The sequence below is a fragment of the Anser cygnoides genome, chromosome 14 (genome assembly GCF_040182565.1).
Source record: "Anser cygnoides isolate HZ-2024a breed goose chromosome 14, Taihu_goose_T2T_genome, whole genome shotgun sequence".
In the NCBI taxonomy this organism is placed as follows: domain Eukaryota; kingdom Metazoa; phylum Chordata; class Aves; order Anseriformes; family Anatidae; genus Anser; species Anser cygnoides.
This window is the reverse complement of record NC_089886.1, coordinates 10,628,852-10,656,698: the sequence shown is the minus strand read 5'-3', so window position 1 is coordinate 10,656,698 and position 27,847 is coordinate 10,628,852. Positions and strand designations below refer to the sequence as shown.

The window sequence follows — 27,847 nt, the reverse complement described above, 5'->3', positions numbered from 1 at the left end:
AGCTGAGGATTAGCGAAAGCAATTATGAAAAACAAGTAGTGGAAATAATGATTCATCAGGAATTGAATCAGATGCTGGGCCCTGTCCTGCACTCCGTGGATTTGGTGACGGCAGTGAGAACGCCACTCCCATAGAGATAGTTTTTAACGCTATTTCAACGCCAAAAATGCCCGGTGTTAATTTCGCAATGGCACCTTTTTGCCCACCCTATTTTTCAGACAGCTCGGGACCTTGGAAAACGACTGTGGCATCCCTTTCACCCCACAGGTACTTCTCTCTTTACCAAAACTTGAGGTCAAGAAGAATCACTCCATTACGCAGAAGCGCGATAGGAAGAGCTGCATGAAACTGTGGCTTGCATTGAGCCAGAGGCCAGGCTGAGCTCTCACAGTCCCCCCAGCCAACACACCACAAACACACCTGCGTACATCATTTCTCAGCAGATCTCCAAGAGGCTTTAGAAAACCCTGGCAGTGCCGACAGCATCCCCACAAATAGCTGGAGGACTCAGGGATGAGGAAGTGCAGACAGCCTTGATGAAGGCCACCATCACCATCAAAGGGCGTACTCTGCACCTAGGTCTGAAGGAGCACACCGGGACTTGGTATTTCCATCGCTCTCACTGGGAACTGGATCAGGCCCGATGCTGGGGAAGGGCTGGGGCAGAAACCTGCCAAGGACTAAGGAACATCAGACCCCGGGTTAGATCTGTTCACACCAGCTGAGCAAAGTGACCTTGCTCCGCTAGTATCAGTTCTCCATCTGCAAAGTTTCAGGTTAAAACGTCACAATTAAAGACTAAAGTCAAGTGTCGAGTGAGTCACTGAAGTAAAGATGAACTAAGAAAGCTCTGCTTGGATCCCCCACCCTACTCCAGGGTCGGCAGCCAAGACATTCCCCATCAGCTGCGAACGTCCTGGATCGCCAGCAGGATTGCAAGTGAAAAGCCAGGGGAGCTTTTTCCCCCCAAGGTTCAGAGCACAAGCAGCAGTTTGATTCCCACAGGCTGTAAATCCCCGAGATAACGCTGACCTCTGCCAGCAATGCATTAACGCCCTGCTGACACACCACATCTGCCCGGCTGGTTCAGCTCAGAGACCCTTGCTAAGGGGCCGTGCTAGCTTGCGTCCTGGGAATAATTCATGGGGACCTTCCTTCCACTGGCTGGCGAGGAGGGCTTGGTCATATGGACTCTGATTTTTGCCCCCCAACAGGTCAGGAAGAGGCGGGTGAGCCTCCCTGAGGGAGCAACATGGGCCTGAGTACGACGGGAGGGGTTTTCTGGCACAAGCTCCCGTGGTGTAAAGAGACTGGGGAGGTGATACAGTGAGCACATTACAGGGGGCCAGCAGAAGAGGGGCTCGCTGGAGCTCCCTCACCTCCATATACTTCCTCTGATGGAGACACTTCTGGGGTCTAACCCTCGCTTGCAGCCCCATGGGTGGAAAGCCACCTGGGAGAGCCTCTGCCCTGCGTCAGGAAGGGACATCCTTCAGGATCTTCATGCCTTTACGAGAAGAAATTGGTACAATGCCGGGCAGACACGGCCCCTGCAGCAGTTCCAGTACCAGAGGCAATGAAGGGGCCGGTGCCCCCAAGGCCCCCAGCACAACCCGGGCAGCAGGCTCCCTGCTGCGGCCACAGAGGTTGCACACGCCGACGGAGAGCCACCTCAGCCCTGAGCCACGCTGCTCAGTCCCCTCTTGTGGCCAAATTATTTGTGGTGACCAAGGTGCAGAGTCCCCAAAGCCGTGGGTAAGGCATGGGAAGGACAGAACCGCTACCTCTGTTCAGCTCTGTTCCCATCCCACGGTCCCAACAGCGACAGCGGCTCTGAAACAGAACCCCAGGCGATGCTCTGCCACCAGACAGAACATAAAGCCTGGCTAACCGAGAGGGAATCGATGGCAGCAACTGAAATGCAATTTTCCAGCAAAAAGCCAGAATATAGAGGTAGCAGAGGGAGTCTGTCACAAGCATAAGAAAAATAAAGAAAATATAGAGGAGACAAAAATCAATAGGGAAAGAGGTGGGGGGAAATCCACTATTCAGAGCTTGGATCGCACAAAAAAGTAAATAGACAAAAATGTCTATTTTTCCTGCTTGCACTCTAGCAGAAAATGATACGAAAATATAGAAAAAACAATCTTACTGCAGCCAGCAGAGTGTGACCATAAATTACAGCTGCCAGATAGCTGAAAAAGTCAAACCAGGAGATTATCTGCAGAATTTCGTATGGCTCTGTGGGTCACCTCCATCTCCAGCAGTTCAGGAAGAAAAGGAGGGCACAGAGAAACTAAATTATTTATGTCAGTCAAGCTTTCCTGTCCCTGTGCTCCACCTTTCCTACCACGGTGCAGTTCTGGGATTAATGATCAGGCGCTATCTGGAAGTAGGCACAAGAAGAAGAGAAGCTGAAGCAATTCGGTGTTTGGATGAGGAGAGACGCCACCGGGCTCAGCTCGCACTGAATTTCGGAGGAACATATCCCTGAGCTAGCAGAAGATGCACGTCATGAAAACCAGAAGACCGAAGCACCGCAGGAGAGCGACAACAACAGCGCTCCCGAAAAGGGCATCCAGGAACGACAAGTCAGTCAGCGTGGTGCTGCTACCCGATAAACTAATTAAGGTGCTAATTAAAACCAGAGCGCTTTCCCGTCTGGGGCTGGCAGTAGAGACCAGCTATGGCCAGAACAACTCTCAGCGAGGAAAGGGGACGGGTGAGCGAAGCAGGCAGTGCGGGGCAGCCGGCTGGCGGCGTGTTTGGATTTTCAGACAGTCTTTGATGAGAGCCTTCGCAAGAGGCTGCTAAAGAAACCGAGCAGTCGTGGGAAATGGCAAGGAAGGAAATCGCTTAAGGAGTGGGTAAGGGGAAGAAGCGAACAGGCAGGTTCTTTAGAGCAGTTTTCTCGCCTCAACACACCAGATCCCCATGCCAATTCACAGGTTTATCAACACAGAAAGCAGGCTGAGTAAAGAGGGGTTAAAATCCCCTTTCCCTTCCCCAAACTATTGCCAGAGGGAAGCTGTGAAAACTTCAGAGGAACAAAACGTGGCACTGCCAAGCTGACAGAACTGGAAAAGAAATCAATTTGTTCACCCCCCAACAGGGTCCACACCCAGCCAGGAAGGGGCACGGGCAGCTCGGGGATGACCCCTGCCCAAAAATATGTGAGAGCGCGACCTGGAAACGAATCAGGCTGACATAAACCAAGTTAGTGATGGAATAAGGCTCACAGGCCCAATTACGGCCGTGGAGACCAGTGCTGGGAGCGATACAAGGCCTCAAAGGTGGGGATGAAAGGAAAACCCCCACCTTAAAAAAGCAGAGCAAGAGGGTGGCAGAGTCCCAGCTCCCCCCTCTCCTCTCCAAGAAAGTCTCTGGTTAAAAGTTTAGACTGAGGCTGCGAAATTAAGGATCTGAAAATCAGTAACGGCCAAAGTTTATACGGGGCAATCTTAATTCAGCCTTCCTAGGTGTTGTACAGCAAACGGAGCAGGTGTCTGTACGGGGAGGTGGGGGGAAGGATGCATTTAAGGATAACCTTTGTGTGTTTATCTTTGTGGCCTTTCACCACGGCTATTTTTGTTTGGGCGTGGACAGACTTGTCAGAGGAAATGAGTTAAAAGACACCGTATAATTGCACAAAAGCGCATTGTGCTGCATGGCAATAATCCTCCCGAGAAACACATCTCCCAGCGCGCCACCACCACGGGGCTCCCTCCCGCACAAAGCCCGCGTCCAGCCCCGGCCACAAAGACCACGCTGCCCGCACCCCCGCTGGCTTCCCCCTTGCCCGGGGTGGCACCGAGGGGCTCCGGGCTTCACAGGGGTCCCGGGCACCCAGCTCGCCCCCAGCAACACTGAAGTTTGCTCAGGCCACGCTCTGCACTGGCTGCGTCTTTGCTGGGAAAGCTTTGGAGCAGCTGAAGGTCAGTGCCACCACCGTGCCGGCAGCCCCGGACGGGGCAGGAAAGGTGCCCGGGGACGCAGCCCAGTACCGTGGTATCGGCCCCGGCAGCCAGCCAGCGGCGAGGCAGGCGCAAAGGGAGCAGACTGCCCAATTATCTAAATAGGAGGACTATCCGGAGCTGTAAAAGATGCTGATAACGAGATTTTCATAAATGCTTCTAGAGCATGTTAGTGCTGCCCTTAGGAGAGCCTCCGAAGGCTTCCAGTGGCAGTGAGGAGCAGGTTAGTTCACCTGGGCTTTTAGCGGGGCCCCTTTCACCATCCCGGGAAGCAGCAGACACAGGGATGCTTTGCAGAGGGCTCTGGTCCGTGGGAAGGGGCCCTGCAGCAGTGCCTAGGAAAAGCTCCATCCCCTCCATCCCAGCAAACAGCCAGCAATACGAAAATGTGGGTGGAGGGGGAAGGGAAGCGTCACTTTTGGTTTCCACTGGCACCAAATACGCTTCTGGCACTATGTGACTTTTTTTTTTTTCCATAATCAAGATAGTGGGTTATTTTTTTAAAGTAAACAAAGGCCTGTAATGTGGCGTCTGTACCGTGCCATGTCTGGAGCCTCCGGCTTATCAGGGCTGTCACGGGACACAGAACTTTTGTTCATTTTATCTGGAAAAAAAAATCCCCGAAGCCCACAGACCCAGCCTGCGGGGTGGACGGGAAATTCCCCCCCATCTCCGGCAGATCCTGGACTCGGGTCAGCTTTGGCTGGAGGCTTTGAGGACACCGGGACACAGCAATCAGGGACCAGACACCGCTGTGCTGCCACCCAAGCTCTGACGTGGGACAGAGCGCTGGCTAGCGCCAAGGCGCAGAAGGCAGCCGCAGATAACCATCTCCGGCTGCATAGTTCTGGGCCTGAGAAAGCATTTCCCCAAAGGCTCGGCCTGAGGGGCTTTCTCAGCGTCCCACCCTGGCTGTCATATCCTCAGCCTGGGGCTCTGGGCAGTCGATCCGGCTTTCCCATGGCCCTGCGCGATGACCAGCGGGCCCCAGGCATCCAACACCAAGCACCCCGGGTCCCTCGGTGGGGCTGGGACCAGGGGGGCGGCGGGGGTCGGGTAGGGGCAGCCCCAGCCCCATCGGGACCGGCCCCGTGCCCCCCTTAGTGCGCACACACGCTGCTGGGGAGCGGGGATGCTGAACGGATGCAGAGATGCAGATAAAACCCTCTGCCGGGGCTGGGTTTACACAAAAAGCCCCTGGTTTACGAGGCGCAGCTCAAATACAGCACACAAAGAAACACGCTGTAATATTTTCTGAAGGTTGTTTTTTTTTATTATTATTATTGCTTGGAGAAGCGAAAGGTTAGCTACAGAAATAGAACGCGGCAATGTAGCACAACAACTGCTGCTTGTTTCTCTTATCCTGCATCTCCTTCCCATCCTCCTGCAACGCCCGGCCGCCCCCAGCTCCCGGCCCAGGCGGGACGTGCCCGCTGCTTTGGGGCGCGCAGGAGGGTGGGCCCGGCAAGCAGCACCGAGGACCTGCAAAAACACATGCCCAGGGAGGGGGGAGAGCCCCCAAAAGCATTTGTCACAGCACAGCTTGCATGAAAGGAGGGAGGAAACGGGGAGCTCCTGGTGCTCCCCAGCCCCTTCCCGCACCCCGGTGCCCCCACAAGGCTGGCGGCGGCTGCAAAAACCCCCGAGGCCTCCCCAGGGGACAGGGAGCAGGCAGCACCCCAGGCAGGAAGCACTCAGGTTATTGTACGTAAGAGGGTTGTTTGTCTCGGCCCCGTTAGCAGTCAGCAAATTACAAGTAGGGATTAAAACACAAAGCAGAGCAGCGCCGGGGCTCCAACCAACCTGCTTGTCCAGCTCACGGCACAAACCTTCATTTACTGAGACACAAACCAGGCAGCCCCGGCACCTCTTGGCCCCGTGGAGTGTCCTGCCCCACAGAGTGTCCTGCCCCACAGAGCGTCCTGCCCCAGGTGAAGGCGTCGTGGCTGCGCGTTTCCTCCCCATCCCCACCACGGCCACACGTGGCTCGCAGGGGGAGTCCCGCTGGTCCAAACCTCTTTCCACAGCGGGGACCCCGAGCTGGGATCCCAAATCCTCCCGGTGGGGTGGAGGTGACCCTCCGGAGGGCTTCGCAGGCTGAGGCTGGAGTTTATCGGCACGCGAGTGCCACACGCAGGAGGAGAGCCGTGCGCGCATCCCCGGGAGCTGGGTGCTCCCACCCGCAAGGCTCAGGCAGAAAGCAAAACAGGTTTGACAGAGAACAAATTAATTCAGCATGAAGATTTTCTAAAAAATAAAAAAATAAATTACGCCTTTGACACGTGAAAAATAGATAAATCCTCGCAGATTGCTTGAACAGGGCCAAAAATCCATCACAATGCCGAAGAAAGGAGGCACAGACAGAGCTTAAACGCACACAATGTTTTGTGCCCCTCAGCAGCAGGAAGGCGGCACAGCTCGGGGACGGCAGCGGGGATCCCGGCCAGGACTCCTGAATTCCCTCAGGCTTTGGGGGATTGCTGCAAGCAGGAGAAAAGGAATAGCTCTCCTTCCACAAACGGGTATTGTGACCTGCTACAGACAGGTTGTGGCGTCTCGTGCCTTAATTTCCCCTTCAGATAACCCCAACAGCAGGACAAACCCATAACTGCGATTTTTTTATTTTGTAAGGTCTTGTGAAGAAACGAATGCAGCACTGATGTCTGCATGAGGGTTTGGGATCCCAGAATCTCTTAGCATAGAGCCAGGGTGGGCAGGGGACAGGGCGCCCTCCCTGTCACTGCCGAACCAAAGTGGGGCTCAGGTCCCGCACCCGCAGAGCCAGACGGTGCCGAGACTTCATTCCCGTTCCTTTGCCCAGCATCCCTCCTTACTGGGGGCACACCAGCACCACGGACCTCTCCCCAGTAACTCGGCCAACCCTCAGTGCCTGCTCTGCCTTCTTGGCTATCCCAGCCTAGGGTTTAACCTTGAACGACACCTAAGAGCTGTTTTTCTCAGCATCAAGAGTCTGTTATAACTTTTTAAATACACACACGCACTTTACAAAAAGCATTGCCCCATCTCCTCAGCTTTTCTATGGGCTCCTTCAGGATCCCAAAATCCTGCCCAGTTTTCAGGCTGTCCCTCCACCTCGCATCTCGTGCAGGTCCCATACTCAGGTTCTCCCCTCTCCCACCAGCGCAGCACAACCCCGCTAACTGCGATTTTAGCACGCCCCTTGTGTTATCCTTTCTTCCTGGGGAATTTCAGCCTCCCTCCCATGCCCTGTCCTCAGACAACCAGGTCCCTGCAGCACAGCCTTCAGCAGGTCCTTTTGCTGTGTTCATCCTATTGCCAGAACAAAGATGTTCCAGGCTAGCAGCCTCTGGGACAGTTTTGTAGCTGCTTTCAAGCAGGGCACATGTTGTGACGCTTTGTGTTCTGATTTATAGATACCAAAATGTTTTACGTAGGTACTCACAGCCTCCCTGTACCACCAAGGGCACCGAAGGATACCCCTAGTGGAGGAGACTCATCCGAGATTCAAAGAGCAAGACAGCAGAGCCGGGAGTAGAAGGCAATGCCTCAACTTCCAGACCCCAAAAACGAGCCCCCAGAAATGGGCTGTGCAGGTTTGAATTGTACAGACTGCAGTATATCATACATAGCGTGTCTAAGTGCTTTTCTATTGTCCATTTCCAGGATTTATTTTTGCATTAGTTAACTTCGCATCAGCCCAAAGCCTCCATCTCCCGACCCCAAGCGCAGACCACACCTGACCTTTGCATGTGTTCTAAATTTGTACCGTGAAGTGCACATTGTATTTCATTAGCCTCTTGTACGTGTTTTCCACAGACACAATGACACAAAAGAAGCAGAGCCTGAGAGCCAAGCCCTGGAAAGACGGCAGCTTTAAATAGCCGAGTATTTAAATGCTCTTTGTCTTGCCTTTCCTTGCTGAAATATTGCATGTTATTTAGAATCAAGCCTTAGCTTTATCGGGAACCCTGAAATAGAGACAATGGAGGGCTGGGTGAATTTTAGCATCATTTTAGGTCTTAAAGTTTCTCATTGCTCCCTCACCCCCCGTTACAGGACGTGTGCCTGCACCCCCGGAGCCAGCAGCGATCTCTGCCAGGAAGGGACGAGATGCGCAGAGGTGGTGGTGCAGGGGGAGAAGCTTCGCCTCCATAAACTGAGGGCAGGACTGCAAAACCAAAGTTACTGTCCTCGATGGGGAAAAGTCTGCAACTTGAATGGACTTTCAGGCTGGTACACCCAGCTGAAGTCAGGAATGAAAAGTTTTCTGAGCACTAAATCAATGGGAAAACCGTCAGGAGAGTAACAGAAGCAATAAACATTTATGTTCCAGTTCAAGGCAAGAGCAGGCGTTTATAACTGCGCTATTTGAGTGCCAAATTCTCTGAGAACTGGAGTCCTCTCTAGTCAGGGCACACGGATGCTCCTTTTTAGGTATCTGTAGCAGCCTGCAGAGAAGATAAGGCACTTGTCCTGAGTGAAGAGACCCAGATAGGGGTGTACCAGGGTGACCTAATGGGAACGCGACACCAGCAGCATTCCCATCCCTCCTCAAGGCTTTAATTAGTCATTTTGTTTGGGTCCTAACACATTTGCCCGTGTTTTGTAAAGCAAATAGAGTTTAGGTTTCTTTCCTTTTTTCACTTTCCTGAAAAAGCAGCTGCAGAAGTCAGAGGTACTTGTGGAGGGAGAACTGTGCAGGCGTCCAGCCCAAAGATGCAGCATGCAGCAGAGGATTTGCAGTGAGAATCGTGCTGGGAAGAGAAGGGGTCATCCTACAGCGCTCAAGAAGAAGAGAGGGGAAAAAACAACCAAAAAGAAGCCACCTGGTGAGCAACCCCCCTACCCTGCATTTCAGAGCCATGAAGAAACAGCAAGCACATCAGTCAGTCCACTATGAGGAAACACAACATGCACTCTCCCCCATTACCTCTGTGATAAATCTACGTAACCATCGTTCATTTGTCAGGAAAAACACACCTAAGGCTATCGTGTACAGTAAGATCCCAGGATGCTAAGTGAGCCGTGCTTGGCACAGTCAACAGTACGAGTGCTAAAATGTAGCTCTGCAGCAGTTTGTTAGTAAGAAAATAGAATATACAGTGCAAAACCAAAGTGTCTTCGAGTAAACCATGCTTAACATGAAGAGAATGATCTATTTTCCCCGCAGCTAAGTGCGCCCACCTGCAGCCCAACGTGTGCAGGTTAGCTGAGAAATGGAACTGTTGTTAATCCACGCGCGGCAGGCAACACATGAGAAAGCAGCTCATACGAGAATTAACTGTGGGACGGAATATTTTGGCAGCTGGGTACAACGACTCGGAGTAAGAAGCACAGCAGCGAGGACAAAACCTGTGCGATCAAGTTCCCAGCTGTGAATGCAAGGTACCAGCCAAACACTACGCTCAAACCCGCAGAATTCAGGCAGCCTCCCTCCTCCTCACCACCCGCATAAGGCGCGCAGGCCAAGCGCTGAGCCCCGTGGGGCAGAAGCCGGGGGCAGAGCAGACCCCAGCAGGGAGCTTTCCTGGGGTCTGGTGCCACCTAAACGCTTTGTTCCGTCCTTCAGGCCGATCCGCCTGGCTTCAGAGCAGGGGAAGGAAGCCTGTCAATGAGCAACCTTCTTGCTTCTGCAGCACCGGGCCGCTGGCAGAACACACGTGCTGACAAGTATTACAGCGGGCAGGACAGCACCGTGGGCTGGAGCAAGCAGCACGGAGATGCAGGGCTATCGGGGCTCCTCTGCAAAGGGCAGGGAAGGAAGGACAGAAGCGGCATTCAGACACAGAGAAGCTGCTGACCACGTGGAGAAATACCAAGCAAGACAAGAGGGATGTACACATCTGCCAACATTTGCAGTCATTTTTGTGATCTGCCCATAAATACACGAACACATCCAGCACTTCAGCTAACTGATGGCTAACTGAAGCTTTCAGACCAGTAGCCAAAAACTCAGCACAGAGGCCTGTGGATGCTGTGCTGACTTGTACCGCTCTCTAGCACTGCAATCTAGTTTTACATTCAAAGACCATTAACGGAGTTCAGTCAGGGAACGATTGTTTAACGCAGACATAAGTGGACCTGTATTACACAAAGAAAACTTCCCGTGACTTTTGACATTGCCGAGCTGCACAAGATGCAAACAACTCAGAGCTCCTGCCACACTGCGAGGCTTCCCGCTGCTCCTGCAGGACGTTGCAGTTGGTCAGTTGCTCTGAAGGAAAATTTGACACACACAAAAAAAAAATAGGAAAAAAGAAAAGACAGGTGGCATGGTGAGCCAGAAACTCTCCCTGAAAGGAATGCTTCTTTGGATCAAGAGGCAATTACTCCTTGGAGACTTGCCTGTCTGTTGTAAACTGTTCTCCAGAAGTTAGACCAGACACTGTGATGTCCGACCATCCTGTACAGGTCCCAACCTAAATGTCTCAGTCAGGCATCAGCCCCCAGCCACGTCCATCTGAGACAGTCCCATGCAAGTGTCAGTGTACCGTGACGTGAAAGGCACCCGCGCTCTGGGTGCAGAAGAATTACACATCCGTCTGGATTTAACAAGTGCTCACACTACGAGCACGGCTAAGCTGTCACAAGCTGTCAACTGCTGCAACTTGTCCTGGTTCTCCAAGGGAAAGGAGCTTTGCCTTTCCCCTTCTGCGGAGGCAGAGGCACAAGTATGCACAAGAACCAAGAACCACTCTCAGATGTGCCCTCCCCAACTACCAGGAGAGATTTCCTCCCCTGGGGACCAGCTGCTGCATGGTATTTGCTCTTCTTTTGGCCAGGCTCAATCCCTTAAGCAACCTGCTTTGCAGTGTCCTTTTCCTGGCATTTATTCAGCTCTTTTTTTTTTTCCCTGGCCCAGCTACGCAGCAGCAGAGCTGGCTTCTTTAATCCCGGCTGCCCTCTAGCGAGGGATCGCAGCCTGGTGCCTTGCTGCCACCGAGGCTCTCCTGGAGCAGGGACAGCCTCGTCCTGCACCGCCGAGCTCGTTACCCAAGCCCCTGCCCCACTGCTCTGTACGAGAGATACACAAAGCAGTATTTATAAACGGTCCCTCGTACCTTAGTGGCAGCTCCAGTTTTGAAGGGAAATGCATATGAAAGAGCAAATCAAGACTGCTTGACCAGCCCACCAAGCTCCAAGTCCCGCTGCAGCTGGAGCGTACACAAGCTCTTGGCCGGGGCATCTCTTTGCACGCTTCAGCGCACACCGAGCATGGCACGAGCAGCACAGGATCACAGCAGAAGGGGTACCAACCGCTTGGATTTGCTCACATTAGGTAAAATCTGTCGACCCCTAACAGGTCAGGCTGCAGAAACTGGAAGCCGTATCAGAGACGCGTGGAAGCTACCCCACGGAAGCTGTGTCGGAGGAGGCAGGGGGCTTGGGCCCATGAAGGCGGCACAGCTGAAGCTTCAGCAGTAGGAAAGGTGGAGAAACCAGCTTGAAATCTTGGAGCCTGGACACAAGTAGGGCTACCAGCTTTGAGAACTGATTCATCAGATTTTCGGTGACTGTATTGTGCAAATGGAGAAATTACTTCAGATTGAGAGCAGGCTGAGATTTTTATGTTCTTTCTTTCTCAGTCCTTGACAATTAATTCCGTCTCTGTTCAAACTCTGCTATCCACCGCTGGAACCGCCACCAAACACATTTATCTATCTTCTCTGCTGAGCAAACGGGAGCGCAGCAGTAGCTGTTGACATAATGTATTACTGAGGGCTGACTTGCCTGACAGTACATTAACTTTAAAAATGTTATCTCAGGTACTGTTTTGCAGAACTGGCTTTATAATCAAAGACTCGATGTTTGGATTTCAAACCAAAAACTGGCATTAGGAAGCACGGTTACGCATCGATTAGAAACAATCTTCCATTACATAGCAAAAATGTAAGCCTAATGGTGACTGACTGCCCCAAAAAACAAACACAGCATTAACAGCTCCCAGGAGAAAGAAGTACAAGAAACACGGGAACCAGCTAGGGCAGAACATTACCTGCACCCAAGGCACGCATTCCCTAGGACACAATCAGCACCTAATCCCCTGGTGCTAGCAACACCCTGCAGAATAGCAGAGGCCCTCCCTCAATGTACATACACACCTGAACTCAATAGTGCCCCACACACGTGAGCAATAGGACTAGGAAACAAGGATCAAAAGTCACTGCTTTTTTTTCTCTTGTTCTGCCCACAGCCTGCAGTCACCCATTGCCAGAAGTGAGGTGCCTAATTCTGCAGTAAATACCCCTACATCACGGCCCGCGTTGCTCTGGGTGCCTTTTCCTCCTGCACTGGGCAGCACTCGGCATCAGTGTGAGTGTCCTTAACGCAGGCCACCCGGACCTCTGTAAATGCGTTTGCCACTCACCAGAGAGGAGGGCGGTGTGGTTTTGGGCTCCTGGCACAGCCCAGAGGGACCCCTATGTCCTGCCGGGGTGCTGAGGCAGGAGCACGCAGCGCTGCAGGACTCGATCGTGTTTAGGGAACGCTGCCAGCAACAAGATACTTTGTTTTTCCCCCCCCAAACGAAGAGAAAACAAAAGTGAATACTTCAAACTTTTTGAAAGTAGTCATTAAACCACATCAAGCCACCCGAAGATTTGATCACGTTTCCGAACTTGCCACCGAGAATCGGGCGCGAGGAAGGGCAGCGCTTTATTTCGAAAGCCCGTAGCAGGTCCCGGGCACGTGGGAAGCGGCACGCAGATCCCAAGGGCTCGAAGCCAAGGAGAGGTTGGGGAGAAACAAGCCCAGCCTTGCGGAAAGTCGTTAGGAGACGGTAGCAGCAGCAGCGATGACAGCCTCGGGTAGCTCACCCGTTACCCTGGCGCTCGCAGCCCGCACTGTTTGTATTTCGCGGCCTTGGCACCTTGCGCGGGTTGGCTGAGCTCCGCCAGCAGCTCCCTTCAAATCCAGCCAACCAGGCAGCCGGCCGGGGGACATCGAGGCCGAGCACAAAACCACATGAAAACGATTAAAAGCTGACACCCGGCCGCAAAACCCGGCACCAACCCTCTCGTTCGCTTTACGCCTCAACCTGTCAGCGGGGTTGGGGGGGGGGGCGAAGGGCTTGGGATGGCGGCACGGGGGGGGACAGCACGGGGGTGACAGCGGGGACGGAGGCGGCCTGAGGGGGCGGGCGGGGCCGTCCCGCACTTACCGGGGCCGGCGGCACCGCGGAGGACGGACTCGGCGTTCCCCATGGCCGGGCGGCGTGAGGCGGGCGGGCGGCCGCAGGCAGCCGGGCGCTGTGAGGCGGGCGGGCAGCGCCGCGCCGCCGGTTCGAAGCTGCCGCCCGCCCCGCCCCGAGGCCGCCGCCGCCAACCGCAGCCTGCGGGCGGAGCCGCACCGAGCTGGGGCCGCCCGGGATCGGCTGGGATCGGCTCGGAGGCGGCCTGGGGGGCGGCCGGCTGGATACCTGCCCCCGGGACCGCGGCCGGCCGGCTGCCTGCCCCCGAGGCCCCGGCCGTGCCTCACGGCGGCCCGGTGGCTGCGCCTCGCGCCCGGCGCTGTGAGGGCGTGGGGTGAGGGCGTGGGGTGAGGGCTGTCCGTGCCCGCCGCGGGGTGCACTACTGGGGTTGTTCTGTTTCGTATGACAACTTCTAGCAGGACCAAGATCTGTGCCCCGTCTCAGGCAGGGTGCCATCCTCTCATGACAGAGAGCTGACAGATTTATAGCAGAGATGAGGCCTGCTGCCCCCCAGACACTCTGTTCCCTGTTACTGCGTTTGCTCTTACGTTTTTCAAAGGGCTGATTGGGGTTTCGGAGGCACTGAATGAGCAAAACAGGAGGTGTGAGATTCTTGAGCTGTCACGGCAGCCAGGCCACCCGTGGGGATAACAGAGAGCATGGAGGAAAATGGCAGCAGGGGGGGCACCATTTATCCCGGTGCTGAGTTCCTCTTTCACAGCCGCAACCAGAGCATGGTTACTGGATGCCAGCAGCTTTGAATTGCTTAGATGTAGATAAAGACATGTCCTGCCCTGGAAAAGAAAGACACAGCGAGAACGTGGCATGCAGATAGATGAGCACACTGCTGCCTCGAGCCAGGGAAAGGGCCGGGTCCAGGAGAAGAGGAACAGCAAAGCCCCCGCAGTCCCCGCAGCGTCCCAGTGCCCCTTATCAGACAACACGGTTATGCGATGAGAGCCCCGCTGAGGCAGGGATGTCTTGCTTGAGTGCGAGCAGGGCAGCGACTGGGACATGCGGATGCTCCTTATCTATCTGCTAATGCACTTTTTATCTTCTCCATTAGGTGGGAGCAACACAGCAAGATCTCGAGTGCTTCAGCAATTTCCAAAGCGGCCTCCGGAGCCGTTGGTGATATCCTAACACATGGCAGTTGTAGCCGCCTCATCACCAGGTTTGGGGTCATTCGTGTGGTTTGGGTTTCTAATAATACCGCTTGGAACAACACCGACAGCAGCAGCACGATGCAGAACTGCTGAGTGTTCACAGCAGATCCTGTGACATCCCCGGCAAGTCGGGACTAGCGGCAGGACGCGACCTGGAGCCCTGAGTAACAGCAGCAGTTGCAACAAAAGGGCACTTAGTTCTCAGACTTTCTCAAAGCAAAAGGGAGGAGACGTCTTGCCCTCTTGGTTCCCAAAAGGCACTTAGACACGCTTTCATTCCTGAGCAGGGTGAGTAGCACCCTGAGAAGCTTTCCCAGCCCTCTAATAACAGGGAAGTTGCAGCTACCTAAGCAGGTGCAATGGGAACCTGTATTCCGAAGCAGTGAGTCCCAGGGTTGCCTACTGCGAGGTGATCACCCCAAAGCCAGGGAAATGGGCCCTGGAGCCATGTGGTTGGCATGCTCAACATGCTCCATTACTCAACCATCTCGTTTCCTGCAGTGTAGCCGGGATCTCAGCCCCTGCAGCCCCAGCAAGAATTTCCAGATGGATGAAAATAGCCTCCTTTTATCTCCGTCTGCTCCCATCCCCGATGGAGCAGCTGCCGGCCTGTCCCCAGGAGGAGGAGGCACCCAGACAAGCCACTCCATGTCCCTCAGCCGGACACTCGCAGGCACTCAGGGCAGGCTAAAGGGAGCCTGGCAGCACTGCTCTGAGGACAGAAGCAGAAACCTTCTCAGACTGTGCCTTGCGGCCTGTCCCCACTTTGCACCCACTGATTGCTCCCATCACAGATGGAAACGCTGCCCAGGGATAGGACTCCCGGGAGGTACGGCCTTGCCTGCTGGTCCTGGCACAGAGCGGCGGAGCAGAAGGTGATACTGCAGCTCTGACAAAGGGCTGTCTAGCATCATGCTGCCTAAAATACCCCACACACAATTCTGTGCTGTTCCTGAGTATTTTGCTCTGGAAGAAGACCTGATCAGGCTAAATTTTCATAATGTTTTTTTCCACAGTTACAGTATCATGAAGAGTGCAGATTTCCCAAGCAGATTTGAAGCCAAAATGCATCGATCCTGACCTGTAGAAAGGCTTTTTTACATTCTTCTGTGTTTATTCAAGCTCTGAACTTTCTACTGTTGCCAAGAAGCAGTCTGGCTAGCAATGACCATGGTAATGATTTTTTAAAACATGAACATCTGTCTCTGTTGGGAACCAAGCTGAGGTTCACCAGCTCACTTCATACCGAGACCACCGAGCGGCTGTCAGGCAGTGTTAACTCTCAGCATGTGTTATTGGACTGGATCCAAAAGCCTTCAGAAAGGAAAGCTTTAGCTCCCATAAGCTGTCACACCTCAGCTCTAGGGACTCAGCATCTGCACCACGACTCAGCCAGCCGTTCCAGCTGCATGGTGCAGCCCACAGCTTTCCCAGCAAGACACAAGGAGACTTCGGAGTTCACTCACACGCTCGGTCACTTCTGCAGGGTAGGTCCGGTCAGGGCTGGGCCAGCCTTGCCTTCACTGCTGCAGAAGCAGGAGGATGCGATCTTTAACAGGGGCTATGGGTTATACAAGGCCACATCCCCTGAGCAACAGGACAGCGAATTACCTCAGTGAGTAAAAAAGCATGCCATTTGCATTCCTCTCCCCATAAGCTCCTGCTCTGGAAGCACTGGAAGAATAACGCAATACACCAAATGAACAGAAATGAGAGCAGACCTTACACAAGCAGAGCACTGCAGCTACTGCCCAAGGCACATCCATGTTCTCGGGCCAGTCCCTGCAGTTGCCTATGGTTGCATACAATGTAATTGTGCTGCCTGTCCTAAGGTATCCATGAACTGACCGGTGGCTGTGAAGGAGCCCTTGTGATTCCCTGTCCCATTGCCCTGCAGGGAGAAATTTTGGGTTCTGTCACAATATAATCCTGGAAAAATCATTGTCTTCCTTCCTGAAACTCTGAGAGTTGCAGCAACAATAATACGAATGCCTAGCTTCTTACTTAGCAATTTTATTAGCAGATCTCAAAGCACTCCACAAATCTTGATCCCCAAACTGCAGACAGAGAACCCCATCCCCAGGGAACAGGAGGAATAATGTTTCCATTGAGGTCACTTGGTGGCAGACCTGGTACAAAACCCTACGTCTCCCAGTACTCACTGGTTTTATATCCCCCCAGTGTTAGGGCATGCTGTTGCTCAAATCCTGGACACTTGTGTATTACTCCCCCATGTTCCCAGTAAGAAGCTGTTGAAGAGCAAATAAGATATATATTGAGTCACTTTACATTTTTTCAGTGTACAACTCCATTAACGGCCACTTGTAGAATGACAAAAATTTGTTCTTTCTGTGAAGAGCAGCTGAGTGATATGACAGATCAGCCTCCCTCCAACATCTCTTAAATCCTAACCTCAGATGACTACACCAGGCAAAGTCCTTCATGTATCTTTCCAGCACTTTCTTCCTCTGTCGAAAGCACAAAATAACAATAAAGATGAATTTTGCACTCAGGATGCTGTGGAAATTAAACAGACACTTATTTTTAAAAATCTAAATGGAAGTTTTAATACGGTCTGCAAGCATTGTTATAACTGGATACCTCAATGACATCATTATCACCCTTCTCATTACAGAATATAATCAGTTATGACCCCTCTTGTGCTGCCTGCATCCAGAGATGCAGTAAATGTCTCTGCTGTGCAGTTTCTGCAGCCTTCTAGTGAAGGGCAGCGCCTCTGGGCTGCTCTGGGTGCCTGGCAGCTGCCAGGATCACCCACTAGAGGGGAGCTTTTCCCTACGAACCAGCAGCAAAGTTTCGTAAGTATAAACTGAGCCCGGATTTCCAGAGATGGATTTGCACTGACAGTGCTCCCGGATAAGTGTAAGAGTTTCCCTCTCAGCTTAGCTTATGCCACTCGGAAATGGTCTTGATACATCTGCTGGTCGACACATGCGCGCCCACAGCTCTGCTGGTATCTCAGGGTTCCCCTTTGGAAGTAAACATCGGTGCACATTGGTACAGAACTGATGTCAAGCCAGCCAGCAAGGGCAGAAGGATGACATCCTTCCAGTGAGGAAGTCCAGGGTCCTCCTCAGACACAGCCCAACATTTTCATGTTGTTCCAGTGTTTTGCAAGATGTCAAAAACTCAAGGCAAGATTTCGGTCTTGGGTAGCTTTCTGCAGTAACCACAGACCCCGGAGGGAAGGGAAATGATATCAGGCAGACGTCCCTTCACCATCCACTGCCGCCTTCTGCAAACAGTCTTCCCTGGGAGTGGAGAGGGCAGGAAGGAAGGAGACGTCCTTGCTGAGGCCACAGCAAACTTTTCAGACATCTCTGGCAGGTCATGCATCAACGCACACCTAAATGTCATCTGATAAGTGCATGGAAAAAAAAAAAAATGACGCGGCTGCAGGCCACATGAAATGAAGTCACTGGCAGTTCTCACCACTGCTCCCAGAGCTTTGTCTCCCAGACACCAACCAAGCCAGCCTCTGCCAGCCACCCAGAGCCATCCTATCTTGTGCCTCAAAGTCCAGCAGATGGCAGAAAGACATACAGGGAAGGGGAAGAACACACTATTAATTACAAACGCAGTTATTATTTGTAGAGCGGTACCCGATACCTCCTGATCACAGTTCCAAGTTTTATTGGGCTGAGCATGGCAGGATGACATTTCTATGGCACTTTTCATCCTAGAGTTATTGCAGGGCCAAACAGGCCATATTTCTGGCCCAGGACGCGTACACTGTGAAATAAATGCATTTTGAACTCTGTAAATGGAGACAAGGGTATAAATCCTGCACTGAGGGCTTGCATGCGCTCTGTGCATGTTGTCCTTAGCCAGAGCTGCTCCCTGGACCCATTCATCCTGTCCCCCACCGTCCCCATCTGCCCACTGCCAGCTCAGTTACATTGTTCTGGCCTCACGATATCCAGGAATCAGAGATGAATGTCCCAGCTCCTTAAATTCAGCCTGGAAAATATCCCTATGTAGGAAAGAAGCTACTTCTAGAAAACACCATGAGCAAGGTAGCTGTATTTAAACTCTTGGCAGCTTTTTATTTATTCATTCTGCAGTAGCTATTTTAGAGGGTGTCATATGAGAAGGAAACAGAAAAAAAAACCTCTCAGCTACTGTGACAGCAAATCTGGACAAGACAAATCTCTGTGAAGGTGGGATTGTGTCTTTCTGTGGGTGTGATGGCTTCCACCCACCACTTTGGGGTGACGAGAAACAGTGGTTTGGCAGCGACAGCAGTGCCGTACAAGAGTCTATGGCAGGAGATGAAAAACCACAAGTCAAATCACATGTATTAGGGTTCTCACATAACTTTCTACTGCACTGAAAATTAGGGTATGACATTTTCCCCGTCACACTTTGAAGACGCAACGTTTACTACTGCCCATCTATGCCTTAACACCATGAAATAGCGGGGTAATGCTGCAGGTTTCAGAGCGACCCCTGAGAAGTGTCAGAAGAAGTTTGACATGGGACTGAAAGCCCAGATGTGTTAGGTATGCAACAGCAACTTCTGCTTTGGCTTAACATGAGTCACTCCTGTAAGTCATAGGACTTAAAGGCCTCTCTTTTTGAATGGAAAAAAAATAGTGGAAAATGTGCAGGGGAATATTTCAAAGCATGTGGAAGCTGATAAAAGCACTGGCAGCTGGTGCCTGGACCTGGCAGAGGTACTCAAGAGATGTGAGCCCCATTTTTTTTTCTCTCTCTCTCTCCCGTCATTGACTTTCTGGATGATTTTTCGCAAGTTACTTTCATGACTCAGTTACCTCTTTCCTCTGTGTTAAGAAGATGGAGACTCACCTCCTTGATAAAGCACGTCAAGATCTACTGTTGATGTGACTACTGTCTGAATAAGAGCTTGAGATCACCACAACCCACCGTATCTCTGCAGTGGTCACTGTGCTGATGTGATGTCTAACAGAGTGGCTAAGTGTTGGCTGACGAACCAGGTACAGTCACTGCGCAGCCTTTCTGTGGTGACACTGCTGGGCTGGGGACCTGCACATGGCCAGAGCCCAGGTTTCCTCCCCAGGTTGCCAAATTTGGGCTGAAGAGAGGCACCTGCCTCTTTTTTTTTTGTTTCATTAACAGGCTCCAGGTGGCCTGTCAATGTCTCAGCATCCTGTTAACGTCCCAGGATGGCTTTCAAGGTGCAGGCCATCGAGCCATACCCTGCTTTTCCCTCCCCAGCTCTTTCTGCAGTGTTTGCTTCTAGATTTCCACCATGAAAGCCTTGAGTTGTCCAAGCACACGTTTCCCAGTGTCCTGGCACACGGCTATGTGCCTGCACAGAGCAGCGTTCTTTGGTGACACAAGTGACATGGGTGGTGGCACAGCTGGGACAAACCTCACCGCGAGCCGTGCGCTGCTCCCAAGAGGACAGGAGCACACACAGGAAGGGGCCTCACCTTGCAGCAGGCGCCTGTAAAGTCCCAAAAAAAAGATCAAGCAGCAAATAAAATTAGCACCGTGGGCTGCGCTTGCTGCGCCAAGGGAGCTTATTTAGTGTGGGAAGGGGAAATGCTGGAGGTACTGTGACCAAGGTATGTGGGAGGAGGCAGAGAAGGAAAGCTGAGCCGTCCCACACCTTCGTGCCGCTTCAAAATACAAGACCCAGCAGTCTGAGGTGGAGGTTATAAATGGCTGGTCAACTGAGGAGCAATAAAAGGAAACACTGTGTCCCACAGCATTTAGCAAGCTGGAGAATATATGGCCAGAAGGGTCAAGAGAGCCAAATTGTGCAAGCGAATTTTTAAAGGACAGCCTGTTTTTCTAACTACTAATAGCACTTGAAGTTACGATAGCATTAATCTTAGCTCTTGCTGGAGGGCATCAGCTGGTCCATCCACCTCCCTGCTGCCCAGCACCATGTCAGGAGGTGGGTTGGAGCCGGGCATGTCGGCAATTTCCATCTGTCCCATGCCAGAGGCAGGGCAGCGACCTGTGCAGAGGACAGGATGGACACTCTGGGGTGGCTGGGACCAGCAGGAGGTGCAAGGCAAAGTGCCGCCTCCAGGAGGGCTGTGTGTTGGGGCTGGAAGGGAGGTCATCTACTGGCACAAGGACTCATCTCGCCCCCTCAGATGCGGGGTTGGATCGCCCCTTCTGAGCTCCCTCGGGGTCAGGGTGGCCAGGCACAGCAGAGCAGTTGGGCCTGCTGTGGAGATGAGCAGCAGATGTCACACACAGCTGGGTTCACATCTCCTGGGAGCTCCCTATGACTTGTCCCCATCTCCTGGTGCGTCTTCTGGCACTCAGAACCTTCTGGAAATGAGATCCAAACTGGGCCTTCTCTTGGGGCAGTACTGAGGCCCTTTCCTACTCCCCCAATCCTCCGACAGCTTGAGGAGGACAGCAGCTGCCCTGACCATGGACCAATTCTGTGTCAGAGGCTCCAAGCCATGCCCAGACTTTGGGGAACTTATGGCCTGCACGGGGCAGGCAGCAGAGGGGAGGTAGGACCCCAGCGGCACTGCCCTAAACCCTCTCTGCTCACCCTCTGACTTTTCAGAGCACCCAGACCAGCCCGTCCGCGGCCTGACTGCCATTCCCTGGAAGCTTTGCCCTTTTCCTCGCTGCAAAGCCCCAGCAAGCCTGAAGAACCCGTTTGGTTTTGTTCTGAGCTGTTTGTGCTGGCGCGGGTGCCGGCACTGCTGTTGCTATGTTTTGCGGTGGTGAAGCGCGGCGCGGTTCCCGTTTCAGGCGCTGACGTGAACCCTGCGGATGTGGAAGGAGTTAAAGAGGCCCCGCTGTGCTGCAGCCAGAGCATCGCTGCTGGCCTGCCTGCAGGCCCCACCGAGAGGCAAAGCACAAGGGCAGATCCACCACAAAGCGTCACGCTGCTCGGGGAAGGCTCGGGCCCAAAAGAGCTGGAACTGGGCTCAAAACCTTCCCAAAGACAGCGAATTTGGGTTGTGCACTGCTCTGGGCCCAGGCTGTGAGCCATCCCTGGATCTAACACCACATGGGGAAGCCACCCAAAGGTTTCAGGCTGTTTGCTGTCTCACACAGCACGGCAGGCACTGGGGGAGTAAATCCTGCGTGGAGACCCCCAGGAACTAGGGGCACAGACTGCCTGAGCAGCAGGTGCCCATCACCCTGAGCAGGTGACAAAGGAGAAAAAGCCTCATAGCGCCTCACGGCCCTTGGGAATTTGGGGAAGGAGGAGCGAGAGCAGAGATGTGGACACACAACCCAAATGCATTCGTGCTGAAGAGACTTGTCTCCCCCTGCCCCCAAAAATCTCATCTCCCCTCTCCTCTAAAATGAAGGCAAACAAGTCCCTGCAGTGGTTGGGACGAAGGGGCAGGAGCATTCTCAGTCCCTGCCAGCCCCTCTGTGTGAGAAGAAGCGTGGGGCCTCCACTCGGATTGCAAAACCCTCAGCCGCGCCGTGTTTAAGGCTGGTTTTCGCCAACGTTACCAGGGCACCAGGAGTGACTCATTCTCTCCGAACTTTCAGTTTCAGCCTCGAGCACTGCCTTTCAGAGGGACCTGGTGTCTGTTGTGTGGGTAAAAAACTCTGAGACATCTCAGCACTGCAGCTGTGCGGGGCAGATATATCCATATACAGAAATCGGCCTAATAATCGCCGCTGCTGCCTTGACCTGGCAGGAGGGAGCCTGGCCCCAGAAGGCAGATGTGGAAGGGACGAGCACACGCTCCTGTCACTGAAACCTTGCTACAGCTGCCAAAGCACCGTCAGCCAAAAAAATCATTAGTGCTCTCCTAAGGCGGATGAAAGAAAGAAACAAAACTGCTGCAAAAAGGATAATGTTTGCAAATACAAAAGTAAGCCAAATGCAGCGAGAAACAAACCTTTTGCACAACATTTTCTGTTTTCAAAGCAATCTCTGGACTCTATTTCAGCCATAACCAGCAAATAAGAAGCAGCCAGTAGAAAGAGGGGTGAAGAGCAAAAGGACACGGGTGCCTTTACTCGTGGGGACCCCAAATTCAAGCCCAAGCCCATGCTCTCCCCCATCTGCTTTCTCTGCAGAGCCGCAGGGCTCCCTCCCACCACGCACTGGAAAAGTACAGCCCATGCGAGAAGGCTCTGGACAAGCACTTGGGGTGGAGGCAGGGGGGAGCCGCTTCCACCCTTGCGTGTGAGAAGAAATACAGGTCTGGAAACGTGCCACGGCAACGGGCTTCAATAATAGGCCGAGCGCCCCGCGGGACGCAAGGGGACGGAGGGGCCCCGCGCAGCTATGGGAGGAATGTCCCCAGCTCCCTCAGGAACCCACTGTTCCTTCCTGCGGCGCCAACGTCACCGCCGGCAGGGCAGGAAGGCTCCTCCGCCCCGGGGCCTGCGCAAGCAGCCCCTCTCCGGGGGGCCGCAGGAGGAGAGGGGAACACGTGGGACTGGGATCGGAGGGAAGGGGGTTAAAGCTCTCCAGCCCCGTTCCCGGCTGCACCAGGCATCTATCTGCGGGATGCAGGCATCTCCAGGTGGCACGGGGGAAGGTGGTGGTGCCCCACGGCCCTCTCTCATGTGAAACTTGTCCCCCTGAAAGTCATGGGGGGGGGGGTTCCTGGCACAGCCAGCACCTCCCAGGGTGCGCATGAAGCAGCTGTTTCACCACCACATCCAAGCGCTCCCCATTTCTCATTGCCCTCCTTGTGGTCTTGGGGAAGGGCTGGGGGAAAAGGGGCTGCAGTGGCGGGGTGGCCACTGGCCAGGCCTCTCCTGCGCCATGCCCAGCCCCGGGAGGCTGCTCCCTGCCCTCACACAGTCCTGGGGGCACCGCACACCCCCTGCACACATCACCTGTGCGCTGGGACACCTCGGCAAGGAGAGCACTGATGAAACCTGTGCAGGCAGCGACACTGGCATGGTCACCACGTGGGAGGAGCTGGCTTCTCGGCTGGCAAGCTGAGCCTGCAGCAGCCCATGCACCCTTTGCTCCTTGCACGGGCTCTGCATCCCCATTGCATAAGCAGCTCCGGCAGAGCGGTTGGCACACTAGCCAGGCCCTCACTTTTTATAGCCTATGAGCTCTGCAACCTTGCCTGAACTTTGCAGCATGAGGGAAACAGCCATACAGGCAGCTCGGGAAGGGAATAAACACATTACAGCAGCCACCAGGCAACCGGGCAAACAGTGCCGTGCTTCTGCAGCCACGGCCCAGCCCCACCGGCCGTGACAAGGAGCAGCTCAGCCATGGCCACCGTGCTCCCAACCTGCCTGTTCTGCTCCTCCTGCAAAGCCCTTTCGCCATCCTTTAACTGCCTCTCAGAGCCCCAGCACTGGCTTGAAGGGGAGGGGAAAGGGAAAAAATGATGAAGAACAGGAGGAGGGTGAGGAAATGGAGGTTGCTGGCAGGATCTAAAGCTTGCGATCTGGTGGAGAGCCAGGTTGTAGGAAGGGCCTGGAGCAACAGGTCCCAGATAGAGCAGTCACCCAGCAGGTCTATCTTTCCATGCCTTATCCTGAAACAGTTATTTCCCTATGGAAAGGAGGTACAAGAAGAGAATTCTGATGTGGTAATATCTTATACCTGCTTTTTGTCATGGTGGGAAGGGCAAAACAAGGGAGAATCAGGCCCCTGGTCCCCAGGAGTTAAAGCACCCCTCGGCAGGGACTGTGGCCAGTGCAGTGCAAGGGGAAAATGGAGCAACAACCCGGCCAAAACCGCAACAGTGGGGAGAGCCTTGAGCAACAAATTTCAGGCTCTCCAGTACAGTTAACAGGATCCTTAAATCACCAACACAAGAAAGTACGTGGCTCCATAGCTGCACCTGCACTCAGCCTCACCTTCCCTCTGCATTTCTGTGCCTCCCACTTGCACGAGGAAAGAATGAGGTCTGGAAGGCTGGAAATGCTGCAGGACCACACGCAGCACCTGCCCACAGGAGCGAAATGCCCCAGCTGGTTGTTGCAAGGGAAAAGAAACCCCGCTACAGCAGCGCACAGCTCAGCATGGACCAGTTTGATGGGAATGGAGACATCCCAGTGGAACAGCCCTTCCCAGGGACATACTGGTGGCTGGCAGCTATTGGACCTAACGTAGTGCCAAGGCATTTGTGTTCAGAACAGAGCAACTTCTCACAGCGAGCTCAGTTGAGCTGGAGGCAGCAGGCAGAGATCTGCTGTTCAGGAAATGCATCTTTGGTCACAGACCTGTGAGCAAAAGTGGATGTCCTAGAAAGGCAGTGCGCTGCCAGCCTCTGCGCAGCTTTGACACTGAGCAATGGAGACTTTGGTGAACCTCCCAAAACAGAACAATAACATGACAACAGAAGTACTGGTCAGAAACGCAGCGCTCTCTCCCTGAAGGACCCAGCATGATGCAAGCACTCAGCTCTGAAAGGGAACCCATGTTCCCCACCTCTCATCTTGTTATGCCCCTTTCTGACCTGGTTTTCTGCCATGTTGCTTCACAAACCCTCCTTATCCTTCTGCCTGAGCCTCCTTTTCTGCTGCCAGGCTCCACAGCTCTCCACCTAGGATCTTACCACAGTGTGTAAGAGAAAACCACTACAAATACAAGAGACTTTCTTTCCCACCTGCTCTTGCCAAGGCCACTTCCCAGGTGAGCTCAGGAGCCCCATCCCTGAGCTGGGCAAGCCCCTAGCAGTCACCGGCACCGTTCCTGCAAGCCCATCCTCTCTGGCTCCCCAAAAAATGCCCAGCGTACTCTGGTGGATGTGCGCTCTCCCCAGAGAGCTGCCCTGCTCTCACCAGCTGGTGATCTGCCTAATTAAAGCTGATAGCATTAAGGCTGAGCATCTCAGTCTTCACTCTAAAGAAAACTAAACTGAGGTAGTAAACCAGGAGGTGACTCTGTGAAAGAAAAACAGAACCATGCTGAAAATCAATGATTTCTGACTGTCATCTGCTCTTTCCACTAAAGCACCATCCAAAAATTCTTCTGTAAAAATGATATCCCCGTCATTTAAAAATTTCCATCAGGACAGTGTCCTTCTAAAGGATATAAACTTTTCAACCAGAAGTTTGGCTTACATTATGCAGGTCTCAGACCACATGATCAAAATAGCCTGTGCTGGCCTTAGGAATAGGTTTGTATCTTTACATCTGCTACCATTGGTAACCAGAAAAAGTTGATGGGAAACAGCTCCAGCCCAGCCTCCTGAGTCTGTATCTACCTACAAACAGACCTAGTTCTTTTTCTAAATGAGATTGTTCTCCCCTTTCTTCTATGCTTTGGTAGTAAGTGTAAGGGAAGCATTTTGCATCCTTACCCCCTGGAAGCCAAGTTTTTATACGCAGACATTATTATATCAGCCCTGATTGGAAATCAAAGTGGAAATTTTTCATCAGCCTCAAAAAAATAAACACTCCCGCAGGATATCAAAAAAAGAAAAGCTGTCAGCAGTCTTGTGCTAGGTTTGGAAGCATATCCACTTTGGATTTATGATTTTGGAAGAGATCTTCCTGGTGCACAGGTGAGTGGGGAGTAAGAGCAGGTTTCAAAGAACAAGAATTTCATCAGCACCAGCATGAGTGTCGTAGTCACAGCATTGTTGTGCCACCTGGAATTTGGGAATTGGTATTGGTTTGAAGGATATCAGCCCTTACAAGCTGGCTGGAAAAAAAAAAAAAAAAAAAGTAAGCTCCTGAAAGTTTACATCCTTCTCCAATTTTTTTGAGAAGCCTTTATGCAATCAGCACCCACCCATGCTGTAAGAATAGGAAACATTTCAGACCTCTGGTTTCCAATGTAGGTGCAGAGGTTACCCTGCCGAACCCCACAGCCACTGGAAGTCAGTCCATGGCCATGTATGGAAATTTTCACCTAAAATAGGTAAAATAGGTTTCTGCACTGAAGAGCTGGGCAGGCTGTGGGTGATGGTCTGGTCTATCTGCCCCAGCACCTGGAGGCTCCAGAGACATTCCCTTCCCAGTCCTGTGAAGGAGACATCCCCACCACAAAGGAGCCTGCAACACTCTTCAGGGCCTCTTGGTATTAGTACAAGAGATGTAGCAAACAAATTCCTTTCTTTTTAGGAATCTCTTTATGTCCTGGCAAACAAATGGTGTTCTACTGCCCTTGTGATCCAGTCGATCTGGAGTGAGATATGGGTCCAAAATTGGTGAAAGCAAACAACAAGCTTACACTCTGCATTTAGCATCCTTGTTCATCCCTTTTAGCCTTGTTAAATGTTTTGGAATCTGAAGCTGCCCCAGCAGCCTATTTCAAACAAATGCAAAGCCCTCCAGTGTCCTCACTACACCCCAGCTGTAAACCAAACCCAGCACTTTTTAATTCCTGATCCATGAGCAAATCACTGGCAATGAGCACTCACTGGTGGAAGCAAGCACCGAGCTCTCCCCCTGCGTAAGAGCTCCTCGGCCGTGAGCTCTCCATGCCTTTTTTTGCCCTTCTCTTCCAGTTGCATCCAGTTGTTTCTCTCACCGACTGCGAGCACAAACCCATGCATTTCTTATGAAAAAAATCCCCGCGTCCCCCACCCAGGAAGATCATTTTGCGCCAGAAATAGAGTACGCTATTCTTGGGACGCAGCCCGGGCTTCTCAAAAATAGCTCGGCGCGTAGCTCGCGGTGCCACGCAGAGCTCTGCCAGCTGCCTGGACAGACAGACAGGGTGCCAGTGGGCAGGTCCTGCCCGCGCAAGGCCATAAATGACCATGGTGCTCTCCGGCAAGCCAATTGGTGCCTGGCAGGGAGAGGTGGTGAGCAGCATCGCCCTGGATCCCAAACGCTGTGCCTGCCTCCCTCCTGCCCACCCCCCTGCTGCTCGCCCCCCAGCCCGCGTTCCTGCTGCTCCTGGAAGGCATCAACACCAGATACAGGCGCGACGAGCCCAAATGTAGCACCCTGACGTCAGCCATCCCTGCCGTTTGGAAGGGAAGCTGTAAACAGAGGAACAAAAGGCAGTTATAAAAGACCATCTTCTTCGGCGCCGGCGGACAGGCGTTTAAAGAAAAGAGAAAAGGAGCAAGCGGAGGTGCTGAAATTTGGGGTCTGCTCTGTGCCGAGGTGTCTGCTGGCTCCTGAAGGGAGGAAGCTCTCCAAAGGGAGTCAGATTGTAAAAGACTAGGACCAATGTTTTTTTTTTCCTCCTTGCAAATAGCTTTGTTCCTTTCTGTTCCTCCCAGTCAGTAGGAAAGGGTGGGAGCTATTGTTCAGTGCTGCGCGATCTGCACAGCTGGCTTCTTGCAGGGCTCCCAGGGGCAGCCAGAAATCCTGCAGCTCCAGGCCCCCGGCTGACAAAACAGCGGTCCCAGCCAAGCTACAGCAGCCGACCGGGCTCGTATGTGAGACCAGCACTGACCTCCCTGCTCCACCTGCACCCATCACAGCAGGTGCTGCAGTTTGTTGAGCTGTTGGACTTCTCACACCGAGCTGCCGACAAGGCCTAAAGATGTTTCCAGAGGTCATCTCCTCCCCTGGGGGGCCAGAGGTGCTCCACCTAGACTAGGCAGCGGGAGAAGCAGACTTCACGTAGACACGGCAGTATGATCCCACTTAGACTCTAAAAAGGCCCGCTTGGCACCCCTTGCACCACGGCCATTAACTGA

The 27,847-nt window shown here is 53.1% G+C and overlaps 1 protein-coding gene across 2 annotated transcripts in view; it reads right to left on the bottom strand.

Annotated features, from left to right (window-relative positions):
* Positions 1–13,174, bottom strand: part of NEURL1B (neuralized E3 ubiquitin protein ligase 1B) — a 129,280-nt gene extending 116,106 nt beyond the window's left edge. For both annotated transcript variants that reach the window (XM_048080382.2, XM_048080384.2), the window contains exon 1: positions 13,117–13,174. In XM_048080382.2, the coding sequence (XP_047936339.2) occupies positions 13,117–13,159 (43 nt within the window). In that variant the 5' untranslated portion in view covers positions 13,160–13,174. The remainder of the gene's footprint in view (positions 1–13,116) is intronic.
* Positions 13,175–27,847: the final 14,673 nt, after the last annotated feature.